At 48.7% G+C, this 18,579-nt stretch overlaps 1 protein-coding gene across 1 annotated transcript in view; it reads left to right on the top strand.

Moving 5' to 3' along the window:
- Positions 1-18,579, top strand: part of STAB2 (stabilin 2) — a 141,440-nt gene that overhangs the window by 118,610 nt on the left and 4,251 nt on the right. The window contains exons 55-68 of the mRNA XM_036891231.2: positions 488-544; positions 927-1,053; positions 2,388-2,537; positions 4,231-4,335; positions 5,563-5,670; positions 7,741-7,934; positions 8,987-9,128; positions 11,293-11,426; positions 12,946-13,111; positions 13,257-13,363; positions 15,007-15,126; positions 16,023-16,163; positions 17,404-17,511; positions 18,402-18,530. Of these exons, the coding sequence (XP_036747126.2) occupies positions 488-544; positions 927-1,053; positions 2,388-2,537; positions 4,231-4,335; positions 5,563-5,670; positions 7,741-7,934; positions 8,987-9,128; positions 11,293-11,426; positions 12,946-13,111; positions 13,257-13,363; positions 15,007-15,126; positions 16,023-16,163; positions 17,404-17,511; positions 18,402-18,530 (1,788 nt within the window). The remainder of the gene's footprint in view (positions 1-487; positions 545-926; positions 1,054-2,387; positions 2,538-4,230; positions 4,336-5,562; positions 5,671-7,740; positions 7,935-8,986; positions 9,129-11,292; positions 11,427-12,945; positions 13,112-13,256; positions 13,364-15,006; positions 15,127-16,022; positions 16,164-17,403; positions 17,512-18,401; positions 18,531-18,579) is intronic.

The following is an 18,579-nucleotide window of genomic DNA, read 5'->3' as shown; positions in this document are numbered from 1 at the left end:
GGTTGTATCCTTCTTAACTTCTGAAGTATATTCACACACATACTTTCAGCTAGCCATTTTCCCTTCCAATCCCCTGAAGATCAAGTAGCAGCGAGAATCATTATCCCTATTTTCTAGATCAGAAGACTAAGATCCAAAGCATGTGACTGGCCAAAGGTACCGCAGCCAATTTCTAGTGGAACTGGGACAGATGTCCTCACCTCCCACTGCCACCGTGCCATATGCCTGCATGACACTGCCCTGCTCCAGCTCTGTATAACGGGGACTTATCACCTCAAAGAACTAAACCGAGGGGCGGAGGTCCAAGGCATGCCTTCAGAATTCTCCATGGCCATGTTGCAGTGTGTCTGCTTTTCTATTCTTGATCATAGCCAGATTATCAAGATTAATCAAGTTCCTAGTCAGTTCATCAAGGCATAAACCAAGGGCATTCCCTTGTGTCTCCCAATCGTCTTGAGTTTTAAGTGTTTCTTTTCTTACATACTAGGGGGATTGTTGGAGCTGTGTCAGTACGCCCAGCTGCCCAAGGTGGAGTAAACCAAAGGTAATTATGTACGCAGTGACAGTGTTTGGAGAGCAACAGGTTTGCTTCATTATCAGACCCCATATGTGAATATGTGTGCATGTGACAGAAAGCTACCTCTCTCCCTCTCCCTCCCCAGGCAACCACACCTTTTGCAAACAGCTCTAAGACTCAGCAAGTCCTTCCTCCTAAGACTGAGTTGAAATCTTTCCTTGTACTCTTAACTCTGCTCCCCCCACCCAATTCATTTGCCTATCTACACCCCTAAGGAAACACCTCCCTGCACTGGGCTTAGTCCCATGTTCGACTTGGGCGGTACCCGGTACCCTCCACTTGGGGGCAGACTAGAGCCCGAGTCCGGCGGTGGAAGGCGGAAGGATGATGGCTCACTCTCTTACTTTAGGGCATGAAGCAGAAGTGTCAGTACGGCTCGGCCTTCAGAGGGTCCCTGGAAGGCTGCCAGGAGCAGTGCACCGTGGTGATACAGCTCCCCAAGTGCTGCAAGGGCTACTTCGGGAGAGACTGTCAGGGTGAGGGCGCCTCTTACCAGCTCACAGTTCTGAAAGGCTGGACAATCACTGCAGCATTTCAAAGTACTGGAATTATGAAGCGGGGGTGGGGGCGGGGGTGCACCACTCCTAAGGACTGCCTAAAAAAAGATCCAAAAGCAGTCATTCTGAAGAGTTGTGTAGCTCTTCTCCTTTTTGACTTTTGCCATATTTTTTTACAGAGTTGAGATTCCACTGTGCATGGGTTATAATTGTGTGCAGTGCTTTTTCACCTAACATAAAGATATTTCCCGAAGCGCTAGAAAACCATTATTTCCTTTTTGACGCTAGTCCATGGTCCTGAAGGACTTGCATGTGGGTTTAAATGCATCTATTAGAATTCTGCCTCGGCAGGGTACTATTCTAATACGATTCTGTGTGGGCCACTATTTCCTGAAACCTCCCCCTCATTCTAGGACGATTACTTGGCCCTCCCTCTCTTTCCTCACCTGGGAAGGGCATTTAGGCCCATCCTGCGTCTAGATACAACTTGTAGCCAATAATACATCAACAGCAGTGGCATGATAGAGTCCATGGCACTTCCCAGCTGCCGCATCTTGTTCTAAGTAAGCACATTCACTGAACACTACTTCCCATACATACCACTCCACTTTAAACTCCACAACAACCCTAAGAAGTAGATTTCATTGTTATCCCCGTCTTACAGGAGAGAAAACGGAGGCACAGAGAAGGTAGGAAGCAAGCCCAAGGTCCCACAGTGTGTCTCCAGAAGCTGTGGTATTAACTACCATGCATACTCCCACAGTGTAGTCCCACTGAGAAAATCCTGGGTTGGGAGTCCACGCAGTCACCCAGCCTCCACTCCCCATCACTAACGTGTGGCCCATTCACAAAAACCAGTGCCGTCCCTTGTTTTTTGTTCAGCGCTTTTTATTGTCAAAGTGCTCTCGGGTACAGCACCTCATCTGACCCTCAGTCACAGTGTGGGTGAGGTCAGGTGGGCACTGTATCACCATCATCATCTTCATCCAGAGCTAAGAGAATGGAAGCTTAGAGCAGTTCAGCCCAGATCTGCTCAAATCCTGATCTCCTGACCCCCAGTACAGTGCAGGGTACAGTATATTACCCTGCCAAGGTCAAATCCTATCAGACACATTTAAGCTCAGGTCCCATAAGCCAGAGGCTTGCCCTAAACATCCAGTGACACTATGTGGGTGTGTCCCCAGGGCCATCATCCCATCGGGCTGATGAAGGTGAACACATCGCTGAGGACAGGTTTAACAGCGCATTAAAAGGAGCTGAGCTGCTCCAGATTTTGGGAGACTGTTGAGTCACTGCTGACTCATGTCTTCCAGCCTGCCCAGGAGGAGCAGACACCCCATGTAATAACCGGGGTGTCTGCCTGGATCAGTACTCGGCCACAGGAGAATGTAAATGCAACACCGGCTTCAACGGGACGGCATGTGAGCTCTGCTGGCCGGGGAGATTCGGGCCTGATTGTCAACGTACGTACACCCGCTCCCCTGTGCTTTAGCTGTTGTTCAGGTGGGTGCCCCCGTCCTCATGCACACTCTGCCTGACCTGGGAGCAGCCTTCCTCCCCTCTCTCCCAGCCTCCCACTTCCCATCAGCCTGCCCTTCTATGCTTTTGCCCCCCTGGGATGTACTCCGAGTTCCCATCCACTGAAAGGGCCTCCTCTCTAGAAGTGAAACTCACATTCCCTGCGGCCGCCAAGAAAAGCTGTGACCGGACAACATTCATTTATTCAATCATTCAGCCAATGTGTGTTTACTGTGTCCTTATGAATATTGATAGCCAGTGTTTATGGAGTGCCTGCCACGTGCCAGGCAGATCTGTTTTACCACTTAATCTTCACAACAACCTTTGAGGTAGGTACTATTATTATCTCCACTTAGCAGATGAGGAAACTGAGGCACACAGAGGCTAGGTGACTTGCTCAAGCCCAGGAATTGTTTGAAATTGTAGGGATACAGTGGTGCAGGGATGGGGAAAAGTCCCAGTTATCCAAAGGGAGGAAACATAACAATGGCAGAAACAAAAATAAAAAGAAGCAGGTAAGAGGGATAGAAAAGGTGAGGAGGCACTATTTTAGAAGAAATCCAACATAGGGAATATCTGAGTAGAGACCTAAGGGAGGTGAGGCCAGGCCTGGGGGTGTCATCAGCACAGACCAAATTTTCAGGAATGCAAAAATGTTCTGTAACTCTACCCTTAGAAATGGTAGTCTCGAGCCACATGTGGCTATTGAGCACTCAACATGTGTGACTGAGAACTGATTTTTTATATTAATTAGTTTAAGTTTAAATAGTCATGTGGAGCAAGTGGCTGTTGTACTGGACAGTGCAGCCTAGAGGAATGGTCTTCCTGAAAGAGAGATAAGCAAGTGCAAAGGCCCTGAGGCAGAAGTGGGCTTGGCATGCCAGCAAAGAGGCCAGGGTGGCTGAGCAGAGTAGGAAAAGAAGAGGAACAGGAAGAAAATGAAGCGTGGAGGTCACTAGGGGCCAGGTAACATAGTTGCCTGCAGGCCAGAGGCAGGTCTGCAGCATCTATTCTCGTGTGATGGGCGGCTAGTGGAGGACTGAACAGTGTCCTGAGCAGATTAGAAAGGGTCACTCCCAGCTGCCCCCGGGAGAACATGCTGTAGGAGAGCAAGAGCAGAAGCAGGGCCAACTCTGGGGGCATTGTGACAATCTAGGTGAGAGCTAGGGGTGCCTTGGACTAGGGTGGTGGTACTGGAGGTGGCAGGAAGCGGGAGAATTGGCACACACCTTGGCAATCTACTGTTAAATAGATTTCTCTGTTAGGAGGCCCCAGTAAGATTCTCTCTCCTTTCTATTCTGTTACAAAACCCACTACACCCTCTGCTTGTGTGTTTATAACACTCACCATATTTATGATTACATGTTCAATAGCTAGTTATCCTAGACTGTAAACTCCATGAGAACAGTGACCTCATTCATGTCTTATGTTTTCCACGGTGACCTCATTATCTAGCAGGGTCTGCCCCACGATAACCGCTGAATGAGTTGTTTTGAATATTTGAATGAATGAATGAGTATGGCATAAGCATGGTGCCCCCCATACCGACAACACAGCCAACAGGGGGTGGGTGAGCGGGCTGACTGGATTTCAATCCCTGATCCCCAATGACTGATCGCGCTCCAACTTGCTTTACAGCCTGTGGCTGCTCGGACCATGGGCAGTGCGACGACGGGATTACAGGCTCCGGGCAGTGCCTGTGTGAGACGGGGTGGACAGGTCACTTCTGTGACAGTCAGACAGGTCGGTCACAGGAGTGGCCAGCTGCCGGCTGCACCACACAGCAGCGGGCCCTGTCCAGAGTGCCCAGCTGGGGTTGTGGGTCTGCAACATCTGGGAAAAACCAACAAAGCAGGTCTTCCCTTTCCCGTGAGGAGAAGATGACTTGGCTATGTGTCCCCCAGGCCTCAGGACATTTGGTTACTTGAAGGAAAACAAGGTCAAAATATTTAACTCAAACCCATGAAGCCAGATTGCAAAATTGTCTGATCATCAAAGGACTGCTTCTAGCAAAGAATCCAGGATTGGGCAGAAGGCCCCTGGGGATGGTGGTCCTGGGCCCAGATGCATATGGACACAGAGCTGCAGTGGTTTCATAGAAACACTCAGCTCTTTGGGGTCCAGGATCTGACCCCTGATTCTGCTACTTGCTAGATGGATGGCCTTATATAACCCACCCTCTCTGAGCCTTGATGCCTCGCTGCACCTTGGCAAGGGGAGGGTTATTGCCTGGGTCAGAGATCAAGCTTTTGAAATGCTTGGTGTCTGTGGGCACTCAGACATGGTACTGCCATTCTCATTGCCAGTCATATCATCGTTGCCATAATCTGGATCTTTACAGAGCAGTCAGTTTTCTAAGGCCTCCCTTACACCCAACACCCTGTGTTCTGGTGGAAGCTCTGAGGTGAAGTTTCACTATCACTGCATCTTCCTTGAAGTTCCAGAATTCCAGCCCTCAGCTCTCCCCACCCCCTCCTCCTGCCCTCGCCACCCCCTGGCTTCACTCTGCCTAGGGGCACTGCAGCCCCATCCACCAAAGCCCCAGACCTCTCCCAGGCTAGTGGTGCCCTCAGAAGGCTGTGAGAATTCTCCACGAGTTTAGCCATCTCCTTCTGGAAACCCGTGCCCTTAGGGCCGAAGAGCTAATCTGCCAAATTCACCCTTACTGGCAAATGTCTAGGTATAAAGTTGAATCGGTTGCCCCTAGAGGTAACATACTTGCATTTTAATCCGGAGCACATTGCAGAGATCTCAATAGACAGGAGTAATTCTGAAATCTCAGATTCTCCAGGCTGGCGGTGGGGGGTGGGAGTGGTGGGGGGAACCTTAGCAAATCACTACATCCTCCCACTGTAAGGGGGCCCTTTTGAAACACAGTGGCGGGCCAGGGAAACTTGGGGAAATGCCTCAGGTGGGTCCCAACTCTTCACACCATGGATGCAGCATGAATGGTGGCCTCTCTCTCTGCAGCTTTGCCCCCAGTGTGCACGCCTCCTTGTTCTGCTGATGCCACCTGTAAGGATAACAACACGTGCGAGTGTAACCTGAACTACGAAGGGGATGGGATAACGTGCACAGGTAGGTGCCGTGCGTGTGTGAGCTAGCAGAGGGCTGCAGGAGCAGAGCAGGGCTTGCTCAGAGACCTGGGCTCCATCCTGGCCTTTCTACTTCCTGCCTGGGCCACCTGGGCAGTACTTACCCTTTCTGCAACTCAGTGTCCTTAATGGGCTTACAAATGTCTGACCTGCCCTCCTCCCAATTTTTCAAATGGCTTTGCAAAGCGTGACGCATTTTATTTCATAGCGCTTTTGTTATTCTACATATAATCCAGCCTTACTTCAAAGAATTCAGAAAATACACTACAGTATTTTAAAAAAACAACAGTTAAACCTACCCATCCTCTCACCACTTGATGAGAACCAGTCTGAATATTGCAATGTCTGTCTTTAGTAGTTAAGTAATAGATTCAGCCACAGAGACCCAAATGAATAGTGGTATAAACAAGGCAGATGCTTAGATGTTTATATTTATCTCATATAATAGTTTGGATAAGGACATCCAACTAACATAAGGTTTTGCTCTGAAAGGTCACCTGAACGGCCGTCCATCTTGCTGCTCTGCCATCGCTCACTTGCGCAGCCTGAGATGGCCACTACCATAAGCCCATCCCAGGCAGCAGGGTGGAGGAGAGGAGGGACACACCTAGAAATTTCTAAAATCCTTGTCTGCTCCCATCCCTTTGGCTGGAACTTCATCATCTGTCACATTTAGCTGCAAGGAAGCCTGGGAAATGTAGTCTTAGTTGGGCAACCATGAGCTCAGAAAAAAATCTATTACTATAGAAAAAGGAGATGATAGGTTTTGGGGAAAGCTGCCAATCTCAGCCACATATACTTTCTCTTTCATGAAGAAATATTCATAAAGAGATATATACTTTCTTTACAGAAATGAGACCTTGCTATACCTGCTGTTTTGTAATTTGCTACAAGACAGTCCAGAAGTGGGTCAGTGCTCAACAATGGCAGGAAAAACCCAGCTTCTGTCTTTCTGCTCTGCCACCCTTAGAGTGGGGCCTTCTTTTCTTGTGTTCAGTCTCTCAGGATCTCAGGTGGCTGCCTCAACTCCAGGCAAAAAGGCAGGCAAGAGAGATCAGACAGCTTTCCAGCTACTCCCAAGACTAGAGTTAATCTATCATTGGGTTGAAATTTGGGGGATTATGAAAACAAAGGTCCTCAGAAGCACAACACTATGGGGAAGGCACAGGCTTTGGAGTCAACCTGGGTATTAATTCCAGCCTCTTTGTCAGATCAAACTCTCAGAGTTTCAGTTCATTTATCTGTAGAATGGGGGTATGTGGGGAAAATGGAAGTTTTCACTCAGAATCTCCAGAATCCCCCACCTGGCCTTTGTCCATTTACATGCCAAATGGATGTTTACCACTGCAGAGCCTCCAGTCATCTGGGGCAAGGGGTAGAGAGAAAATGGCCATTCTCTCCCCCCCTCCATTCCTGGTAATTGGTCTGGCATTTGCCAGTCATCAAGGATCAAGGACCCCCCCACGGAGTTCCTCCCGGAAAGGGTGGGCTGGGGAGGGGAGCACAGGCGCGGCCGCGGGGTATTGCTGGAGCAAGTGAACCTGAGCAAGCTGGGAGAAATAAAACCCCTTAATCCAACCTGTCCTTTCCCTTGCCTTACTTTGGTTTCACCAGATTCACAGGGAACTTGTCCCAAGAGGGGAACCCCCTTACTCCCGGAGCTACAGGGTAATAATGCCTCACTAGGTGTTTAATTGTGCACTAACACCACACACACACACACACTCACTCACTCACTCACTCACTCACTCACTCACTCACTCACGTAACTGTCCTAACATTAAAAACCCAAACTCATTCAGAAAACTACTAGCCAAGTGGAGCCTAGAGGTATGTGACAAAGGGAGGCAGAGGTGGACCGATGTTAGCCGGCCTGGCCTATGAAGATATTAGCAACAGGATACACGTGTTTGCAAAGCCTAGCGCAGAGGCCCCAGGGCAGAGAAGGCGCCAACACACTGAGGCCCACTCACTCCCCCGGCACCTCCGGTCCCGGGAAGCCCCAGTGACACAGATGGTCGTTAACTGCGCCCTCTGTCCTCTGCTCTTGCAGTTGTGGATTTCTGCAAACAGAACAACGGCGGGTGTGCAAAGGTCGCCAAGTGCTCTCAGAAGGGCACGAAGGTCTCCTGCAGCTGTCCAAAGGGCTACCATGGGGATGGCCACAGCTGCATCGAGATGAACCCCTGTGCGGACGGCTTCAACGGCGGGTGTCATGAGCATGCCACCTGCAAGATGACGGGCCCGGTGAGTCCCTCTTCCAGGGAAATTTGGGAGCAACTGCATATTCCTCACTCAGCCTTGTTTCTCCACTAGGCTACCATTTTGGCCTCTTCCTGAACTTCCTTCCCTCCTCAGTCTATGTCTTGTTCAGTTGGCAGGCTAAATGCAAGGTGGCATCCTAAGCAGAGAAGGACGTTAGTGGAAAAACTGGTAAAGTCCACATGAAGTCTATTGTTTAGTTAATAGTAATTCACCAACATTGCTTTGTTAGTTCTGACATAGGTGCTATGGTTACAGAAGATGTCACCATAGGGGACACCGGGTAAGAGCACGTGGGAGCTCTCTCTGCTGCCTTTGCAACTTTTCTATAAATCTAAAATGATTCAAGATAAAAAGCTTATTAAAACAAAAGAAGTCAGTAGAAGTGTCAGGAAAAGCAGGTTTGGGCACTTGCTCTGGTCTCTGCAGAATGGAATCAGTGCCCTGTGGCCTCTTTGTTGGGAAGAGAAGATGGTGGGAGATGATGTCCATTATGGTTATTAATGTGCACTTAGAGTCAGGCAGCCTTTGAGCTTTAGCTGCCGGACTTAGAGCTGTGCCCTGGGGCTGGCTACTTATCTCTCTCACACTTATCTGCCTCATTTGCAAAGTGGACCTAATAATAATGCAGACCTCATAAGATTGTGGTGGAGATTAAATGAGATCACTCACTGATTCAACAAATAGTCATCGAGCACCTACTATGTGCTGTTTGTAGGTGCCAGTGATGCAGCGATAAAAAGCTTACACGTGAGTAGAGGGAGGAGGCAATGCTCAGGGCAGAAACAAATGCACAAGATACTTTCAGAGAGTGCTGAACGTCAGGAAGAACATAAGTTGGGTGATGTAATAGAGGAACTGGGAGAGCTGAGATGTAAAGGATGACATTTCATCGTTAAGACATGGCAGTAACTTAATTCCCACTGAGCCAGAGACACATATGTTCTTGGTCCTTTAGAGCATCTCCTGTGCCACATGGTGGCCCACAGAGCATGTGGGGGTCCTGGGGGCTTTTATCTTTTCCACTCTTCCTGCAGGGCAAGCACAAGTGTGACTGTAAAAGTCATTACGTGGGAGATGGGCGGAACTGTGAGCCGGAGCAGCTGCCCATAGACCGCTGCTTGCAGGACAACGGGCAGTGCCATGCCGACGCCGACTGTGCCGACCTCCACTTCCAGGGTCAGTGTGGCTAAGTGCCTGGTCTTCTGGCCTGGGGGAGGGAACTATGCAAGAGCAAAAGGAAAACAATAAAACACTGGGACCAATCAGCCTGTGCACTGCCTAGATCCAGGGTCCAGAGGCGGTGGGTGGGCCTCTGTAGTTGAAGGCATGGAGTAACCTCGACTGGGACTCTGAGCCTTTAGAACCAGCAGGGAGCCCAAAGCTCATCCATCACGAATTTTCCTGATACTTGCTTCCCCCAATTTGCTTAGTAATCCCTGCACTGTTGCTTGCAATTGACTCTAAGGAGCATAGTTTAGGGTTTAACTAACAAAGAGGCGGCACCTGCACATGCAGAAGCAGTTGCTTAGCAGTTGTTCTGGTAATAATACATTGATTGGCAAATATCCCATTTTCTTCCAAGGATGATTTGAATGGCTTGTAATAAACCCAGAGGCACAATGAAGTAAGAACTATAATACACAATAAAGTAAAAAGCCACATAGAAGTGCAGAGGTGCGGGGGGTAGGGCATCCTGACACCAGATGGAGGAAATCCATAAAGAGCCCACAAACACAGCTCTGAGCCAGGGCAAGGAGAGACTTTAGTGGTTCAGAAAGCAATTTAGAGCACAACAGGCCAATATTCAGATATGTCTGAATGGGTTGGGTTTGTTTTACAGATATGGTAATTTTATTGAAGCAGTTTTTATACATCTCAGTACCTACAGGCTTATACCTCTTACATGCTATCGTAGTCCACTCAGGCTGCTACAAGGGAGTACCACAGACTGCGGGGCTTATAAACAGCAGGCATCTATTTCTCACAGTTCTGGGTGCTGGGAGTCAGAGACCAGGGTGCCTAAATGGTAGGGTTCTACTGGGAGCCCTCTTATTGTGTCCTCACATGGCGGAAGGGGCAAGTTTGCTCCCTGGGGTCCCTTTATAAGAGCTGTGCTCATTTATAGGAGCTCTACCCTCATGACCTAATAGACCCTGCCTACTCACACAATCACAGGGCCCAGAATGGGGCAACCTGATGCAGCCTCTGCAGCAATCAGCTTGGCCGTGTGTCTCAAGAGCCTTAAAACAATTCATACAGACACTCAGTAGCTCCATTTCAAGGAACCCACTCTAAGGAAACAGTCTAAAAATTGAATAAAAATAAATATAGCATCCCAGCATTACTTAATATCATAAATGTTAGAAGTAACATATATCAAACAGTAAAGGATGATCAAATATACGGTTACACATGCACTGAGATGCACTATTACACACTGTGTTGTCTTGACAAGGAGACAAGGAAGAACTTCTTTCCATCCTTCCCCAAGCTGTCGTATTGGTAAGTGTTTGCATTTAGGTATGGCTGATAAGATCATACAACCCATGTAATGCACTACTGGGTTATGGCCAAAAAGGAAAATCTGAAACATAGCCTTTTTGGTACAGAAAGAATCTTTTTCTTGGTATTTGATAATGAACTTGACAAAGTAAAAATATGACTTGTTCTTGGAAATTCCTTCAGTCTTTGCATTCAGTTGTCTAAAATGATATCAGCTATAAAAAAATGATAAACATCTTTGAGTATCTTAGGAGAAAAATGGCTATAAAATTTTTTTAAGGTATGGTAGTGATCAGAAAATAGAGTCCTCGGCAGAAACTCACTATAATGTATTTTTTTTTTTCATTAGTTCCCATAAATTTTCGATTGTAAGTATCAAAGGATAATCATGTGGCTAGAGAAAATTTTTACTTTTGGAAAATAATCATGACTTAATGTTATTTTAAAAGATTTCTAAAACCATATATGCAGTATGTGGCCACATCTGTATTATCTATGACACACAAATGACTAGGAAATTAGACTGGAAAAGTGTGAAATTACATCACAATGAAAAGTTATAAAAAATAAAAATTCTGGAAAAAAGAACACCAAACTATTAGCTGTGGAGTAATGATCATTTCCAAGCAGTAGAATTACGAGTAATCATTGTTTAGTTGTTTTCTTACTTTTCTGTATTGCCCAGATTTCTACAAAAAAAAAAAAAACACATACTATTTTTACAATTAGAAAAGAAAGAAATATTTTAAATGGTGTTCTTCCTCATAACTCAAGGGAACCCTGGGATGTGGCAGGCCCGCCAGGCTGACCTGGATGGTCCCTCCTCTCCGCCTTCTAGATACCACCGCCGGAGTGTTCCATCTGCGCTCCCCGCTGGGCCAGTACAAGCTGACCTTCGATAAAGCCAGAGAGGCTTGTGCCCGTGAAGCTGCAACCGTAGCAACGTACAACCAGCTCTCCTACGCCCAGAAGGTAGGCCCCCAGCGAGCGCACACCGTGCAGGCAGGGTCTGCAGGGGAGGACGAACGGCCTTCTCTCAGCACAGGGGGACAGGCTGTTGCCTTCACGCAGGCAGTGCAACCCTGATCGGTCACGTCCCTTGGGCGGCTCCTGTGGGTCAGGCACTGCGGGTGCTTTCCTGCCGATATTGTCCCTCCTTCCTCACCTCTGGAGGCAGGTGTCGCTGTTGCCATTTTACAGGTAGGGCACCCGAGGGACTGGAAGGTTAAGTACTGTGTCCAGTGTCACCCAGTCAAGAAGTGGCAGATCCTGTATTCAAATGTAACCCTGATTTTAAAAGCCGAATCTCAGTCATGACATTCAGTCACCAAGGCAGAGGGTCAGACAGGGAGTGCATACGTCACAGATAGAAACCGGAGTGATTAATAACCCCAAGCCCAGGATCTCCCTGAACACACAAAGTAATCAAGTTTCCCTGGAGTTGCTGGAGCTCTCCGGAGGGGCCGTGAAGGCAGTAAACGGCGTTGCCCAGCTCTTAGCCAGCCAGATAGGAAATGGAGCTCCGGCCAGGGCTAATCTCTTGGCCTCTAAAACCAGAAGCTCTGCCTACTGGAAAGGCTAGCCCCTTGGAGTTACCTGCCGGTGACTGCTCACTGGAAGTAGAGGAGGTGACTGCCTACACAGCATGATTTTAGGGCCCTCCCTCCAACCTCCTCCACTACCAAATCTCTCTACCTTTCTTCAGACCTGACAATTCTCTACCAAGAAACACGGCCTTTGGTGCCAGGACCCAGCACCTTGGAGGGTCTAAATTTTGGCTCTCCTGCTTGAAGGTTATGTGGCCTTGATTAAGCCATTGAAACCTCTGCACATTTGTATAAGGACTGAAGGTAATATGACACAATGACTGGCACATAGTTGGAACTCTGTTTTTAAGATTAAGAGCTCTGGGTTAGACTGCTTGGTTTGAATCTCAGCTCTGCTACCTGTTGGCTGTATGACTTTGAATAAGTTACTTAACTCCTCTTTACCTGTTTTCTCCATTACATGATAGGGATTTTTTAAAGCTCCTACCTCATAGAGTTGATGTGAGGGTTAAAGGTGTTGACATATGAAAATCCCTTGCAACAAAACCTGGTCCAGATAGGCTCTCAACAAGTATCATGATGCTGCTGATGGTGATGGTAATGATGAGGACAGTGCTTTGATGATGAGATGGTGGTGTGATGATTTAGAGTCCCACCCACCCATATGCAGAAGAATCTGCACTCAGAAGTAAATGGCTGATAGAAAATCCTTTCTCAAGGACAGACATCTACCAGAAAGAGAGGCACTACTGTCATCTATCCAGTAGCCCAATCAATAGAACTTCGTGAGCACCTGTGATGCGCCACATACAGGTGTACAGTAGTCAAAATAAGCCATAGCCTGAGACTCCATGAAATTTGTAGTCTGATGGGGGAATCAGACACTAACAAAAAGACAAATATGAAATTTCATCTGACCCATGGCCACATCTGTGTCCCTGCAGGCCAGGTACCACCTCTGCTCCGCAGGCTGGCTGGAGGGTGGGCGGGTTGCCTACCCCACAGCCTACGCCTCCCAGAACTGTGGCTCTGGCGTGGTTGGGATAATAGACTATGGGACAAGAAACAACAAGAGCGAAATGTGGGATGTCTTCTGCTACCGGATGAAAGGTAACTGCCCTAGCTACACTGCAGACTCCAGGCCAGGCAGTGGCTCAGTAATCCTCAGCCAGGCCAGCCAATCGCCAAGGGTGAGCAGGAGCCATGCCGGCCCCTGCCTCACTGGAGTGGGACCCCGTATGCTCCTGCCTTCCAGATGTGAACTGCACCTGCAAGGTGGGCTACGTGGGAGACGGCCTCTCGTGCAGCGGGAATCTGTTGCAGGTCCTGATGTCTTTTCCCTCACTCAGAAACTTCCTGATGGTATGTACCCTGTCTGCATGCTTTCGCCTCAGAGAAGGAGGGCTTGCTTCAAAGCAGTAATTAGCGAGGTGAGTCCTTGAAGAAGCCAAAGGCTCACAGTCCTGGTTAACAGCGTGGGCACTGAACCACATGGGCTGAATTTGAAGCTTAGGTTTGCCACTTACTTGTTGCTGTACCTGAAGTTACTTTCCTTGCTGGGCCTCAGTTTCCTCATTTGTGGAAAGGAGATGATGATAGCACCAACCTCGTAAGATTACTGTGATAATAAACTGACTGAATGTTTGTAAGGCACTCATACCTGTTGCCAGCACATGGAAAATGCTATCCTGGTGTTAGCTAGTGTCATTATCTCTTTTTGCAGCTAGAGCAGCTTAAGTGTCTGGTCTCAGACATGAGATGCTCTGGACAGAGTGGGTCACAGCTCAGCCTGCCTGGTGATCACTCAGCGAAGTAAGTTAGCGAGTCACTTCTGCTATTATTCTCAGTTTGTCAATAAACAGACTGAGATTTAGCAAGGTCAAGGACAGAGCCAAGGAAAGGGGACTGAGCATATGGGCAGGGCTTGCAGGATCAGGGCAGAAGTTTGACCAAGGACCCCATAATGGTGAAATTTTGGCCACAGGCCAAAAGTGCCCATCTAACTGGTCTAAAAATCAGGGATACTAAAGATAAACACTGAAGCTAATGTTTCTTCTGTGTGAGAGCTTGGCTTATGACAGCATTTCAGAGAAAAGACAGTGTCAGAACAAAACTCCCCAGCTGTGTACCCTTCAGCAAATCAGTTAACTGCTCTAGGTATCAGTTGTCCTGCCCACACAGTGACAAAGCTGAACTGGATGACGTGACTTCTTAAAATTTGTTCAGTATTCATTGAGCACTTACTACGTGTTCGAACTACATCAATGAACAAAATGGACAAAATAAACAACAAACCAATAAATAGTACTAAATGCTAGAAGGTGATGTATACTATGGGGGAGAAGTAGAGCAGGGGAGTAGGGTGGGGAGGGGAAGGGGCACTGCAAAGTCCCCATTCTGCAGCATGATGAGGGAAGGCCTTAGTGAGGGTGACATTTGAGGAAAGTGCGAACAGTCGACAGGGAGTTAGCCATGCATATTTGGGGGAGGAACTTTCCAGGCAGACAGAACAGCCAGGCCCAGGATGGAAGGCAAGAGTGTGCCAGGCAAGGTTAAGGAACAGTGAGGAAGCCAGCGTGGCTGGACCAGAGTGAGTGACAGAGACATGCTGGACATGAGGTCAGAGGAGCAACAGTGTCCAGGCATCATGAGCCATTGTAAGGACTTGACTTTTCCTCTGAAGGAGGTGGGGGCCATTGCAGGGTTCTGACAAGAGGAGACTCAAGATCTGACTTAACATTTCAAAGGACTGTGTGGGCTGCCCTGTTGAGAATGGTCTGTGATGTAGCTGTGACTTAAGACAGTAGGATTCTCTGAGGAAAGGAAAAGTGCTCCCAAGATTCTCCCAAGGGGCAGTCGGCAGAAACAACAGACGAGTGACAGCCTGAGCCGGGTCTAATCAGGAATGTTCCCAGATTGGCAACGGACACCCTAAGACCTTCTCCATCGGCCCAGTCCTCAGACACCAGGGCTGGCCCGTCTGATTACTTCTTTCCTCTCTCCAGGAAGTGCTGGCTTATTCCAACAGCTCAGCCAGAGGCCAGGCATTTCTGAAACACCTGACTGACCTGTCAATCCGCAGTACCCTCTTTGCACCACAGAACAGTGGGCTGGGGGAAAACGAGGCAAGTTGAGTCCCTGGTGTCTGTGCTTCAGCCTAGTGCTTCTAGACCTTATCAGTAATCTACCACAATGATGCTATGTCGCAAATCACCCCAGACCTCAGTGGCCGCACATTTGCTTAGCTCACACATCTGCAGATCAGCTGGCAGGTCCTCTGGTCTCAGCCAGGCATGCTCATGTGTCTGAGATGGGCTGGCTGTCAGTTGACCTAGGCTGGCCTGTCTGGGGCTCTGCTCCACAGGGCTGTCATCCTTCAGCAGGCTAGCCGGGGCTTGTTCTTCCAGCAATGGTAGGAAGTGGTGAGAGTACTGCCAGGGCTTATCAAGCAAGCTCTTGTTTGGTCCCATTTGCTAACATGCCACTGGCCCAAGAGGTCACTTGACTGAACCCAAAGTCAGAGTGGGAAGCCCTTCAGAGTTACACGGCAAGGGCAAGATACAGGTGCAGTGAAGGACCAGGGCTACAGATGCAATCAATCTACCACACCAGCCTTCTTCACATCGTGGCACACAGAGAAATTGGCATTATTTATTCTGCCCACCCACAGAGGGCTCACCTGCAGGCTCTGACAGTCCCAAGCCCTACCACACCCAAGGGCAAGGAGTAATATCTCTACCTACTTGTTACCCACTCAAGACCCATTTTCCTTAGGACACCAGTGGGAAGCTCTGCTTAGATCATAAGGACGACTTTCAATGCCACAACCTAGCAATACTGAGCCTCTGGCAGAGTCCAGACCACCAAAAGCCCAAGAAAAACTTGACATTTCCTGATCTCCACATTGAGGCAGAAAACCAAGCCCATGGGAAGTGGCTTTTTTTCTGTGTCTTCCTTATTGAAACACACAGATGTTGCTTAGCCTCTAAAGACCATTCTTGTGTTTCCCCTTTCCTCTCAGACACTGCCTGGACGGGACATTGAGCACCACCTCGCCAATGTCAGCATCTTTTTTTACAATGACCTCGTCAACGGTACCATCCTGCAAACCAGGCTGGGAGGCCAACTGCTCATCACCTCCAGCCAGGACCAGAGCCAACTGGTATGAAAACTCTTCTGGGCTTATTGGGAGAACAAGATAAAAAAGACAAAACTCCTAGCATACTGTAGGTGCTTAGTGGATGGCAGCTATTACAATGGGAAAGTAAACTGTACAGCTGTGGTTAGGGATGGTCTAAGACACCTACCACAGCACACTGACTGTTAGGCAGCCCCTACCCCTTGGGAAACAAGCCATTGGTGACCACCAACCCCAGAAGCTAGGAATAAATGAGGAACTCTTTTAACGAAACCATGTTAAAGCTGTCTGATTCTCTGCCTTTGTTTCTATCAGACTGTCAGTCTGTCCCAGGCATTAACATGTGAGCGTTGAAGTCAAATGACTGTAGTAGGAAAAGCAGTCCTGCCATTTGCTAGCTGTGGGAACTTCAAGTTGTCCAACTTCTCTGTGTCCCAATTTCCACATCTGAAAAATCGGAATGATGGTGTAGATAATGCTCACAATGTTGGTGGTGATGGTGGCAGTGGTCATGATACTAGATGTGGTGGCGGTAATGACGGCCGTGATGATTATGATGTCAAATCATAGGATCTTGTGCAGATTCGGGGATTCAAATCTTGTGACATGGAAGAAAAGGGCTTAATCTGCATCCAGTGCTAAATGAGTATTATTTTTTCATTTTTCCCTGATAAAGTATTTCTTTTATTGAAGATCAGTAGTTTAGACCAGTGTTTCTCGAGCTTTGACATGCATCTGAGTCACCTGGAGACTGGTGACGATGCAGACCTAAGTCTGCAGGTGGAGCGCAGGGCCCATGCTGCATTGATAATGAACTCGCAGGTGAGGCCCGCACAACCAACAGATCACACTTTGATTAGCAAAGGATTAGATCCCTTAAAAGTCCCCTTTCTAACAACTCAGTGTGATGTTCAGAGCAAAGGACCTGGGGTCTGGAAGCACAGGACTGGCCCCTTACTACCTGGGTGATCTTGGACATTTCCTTCCAAACTCTTGTCTGTTAGACAAGCGGGCTGGGCAGAATGACTCTTGAGGTTCTCTGCAGCTCTGCCAATGCTTGTTGGCACAAGGGCAGCTAACGTGTTCTGAGCTACCTGGATGGTGAGCAGGAGTCCTGCGCTGCTTATCAGTGGAGAGAGGCCTGAAACTCAGGGTCCAGGACCTCAGGGGGGCTGAACAACTTCCTCCCGTGGAGGGGCTGCCCACGTGGGGAGAAAGATCCTGATGGTCACAGCCCTCCCTCGCCCTCTTCTCGTTTCCCTAGGAGACCAGGTTTGTCGATGGAAGAGCCATTTTGCAGTGGGACATCTTCGCCTCCAATGGGATCATACATGTCATTTCTGGGCCTTTAAAAGCACCCCCCACCCCAAGGGTGAGTACCCAGGGCTCCTGGTGAGGGGCCAGGAGGAGCCGCGGGATCTGCTCCCCAAGAGGCAAACTGTGCTGGCAGCCGCATCCAGCCCTGTCCTCTGGAGGCTGGAGGGGCATCCCTCACCCATGGCAGCCGGCCTCGGGATGCTGGCCCTGGTTCATCCGTCCCCCACTCCAGTGCATCAGCAACACAACACCTGTCACCATCAACACTTGTTGAGTGAAAGTGGCAGGAAGGGCCAAATAGAGAAACCACTGGAAGGGGACTGTGGAATCCTGAGCTCTAGACCAGTCTCTCCACTCACTAGCTGTGCTGTCTTGGACAAGCCCCAGAACATCTCTGTGCCCCATTTTCTCATCTGCAAAACAGAGGTCATACCTCTCCACCCCACCCCCAGTTCTTGGGACGATTTTGAGTCAATAAATCGAATTAGGATGATCCCTGGCACTTAGTACATGCCATACAAGAGTTGGTTGGTTGGTGTTAGCATTCTGTTTCCTACAAGTCTGATGGAGAGGCGCACACAGCTCGCTGCTGGGAAGTCCCATGGCAAAGTGACTACGAGTATAAGCTCCAAAGCCAGGCTTGCTTCGAAGCCACCTCTGTCACTCACCAGCTGTGTGATACTGGGCAAGTGCTTAACCCTTTGTGTCCCAGTCCCTTCCATATCAAAATGGAAACAGTAATAACTGTCCCTATTTCTTCAGGCTATTGTAGGTTTGAATAGACCCTGGCAGTAGGAAGGGCTAGATACATGTTAACTGTTTTACCATTATTTCCTAATGGGCTCCAAGATGTATCAAGCCAACGAGAGGGGTGGGCTCCAGAAAGCAGACTTCTTTCGGGACGTGCCCAGTTTTGAGCACGGCCCCCTCCCTTTCTGCGGTCAGGCTGCGGCGCACGCTGGCTTGGGGACCGGGCTCTTCTTTGCCATCATCCTAGTCGTGGGAGCCACCGCTTTGGGTGCATACTCTTACTTTCGGCTAAACCGGAGAATAATTGGCTTCCAGCGATTTGAGGTAAGAGAGAGAAGAAAGGGAACATGGTGACGAAATCCAGCCCCTACCT

Source organism: Manis pentadactyla, chromosome 10, assembly GCF_030020395.1.
Source record: "Manis pentadactyla isolate mManPen7 chromosome 10, mManPen7.hap1, whole genome shotgun sequence".
Lineage (NCBI taxonomy): Eukaryota > Metazoa > Chordata > Mammalia > Pholidota > Manidae > Manis > Manis pentadactyla.
Note: the sequence above shows the minus strand (reverse complement) of the source record. Positions and strands in the feature narration are given on the sequence as shown.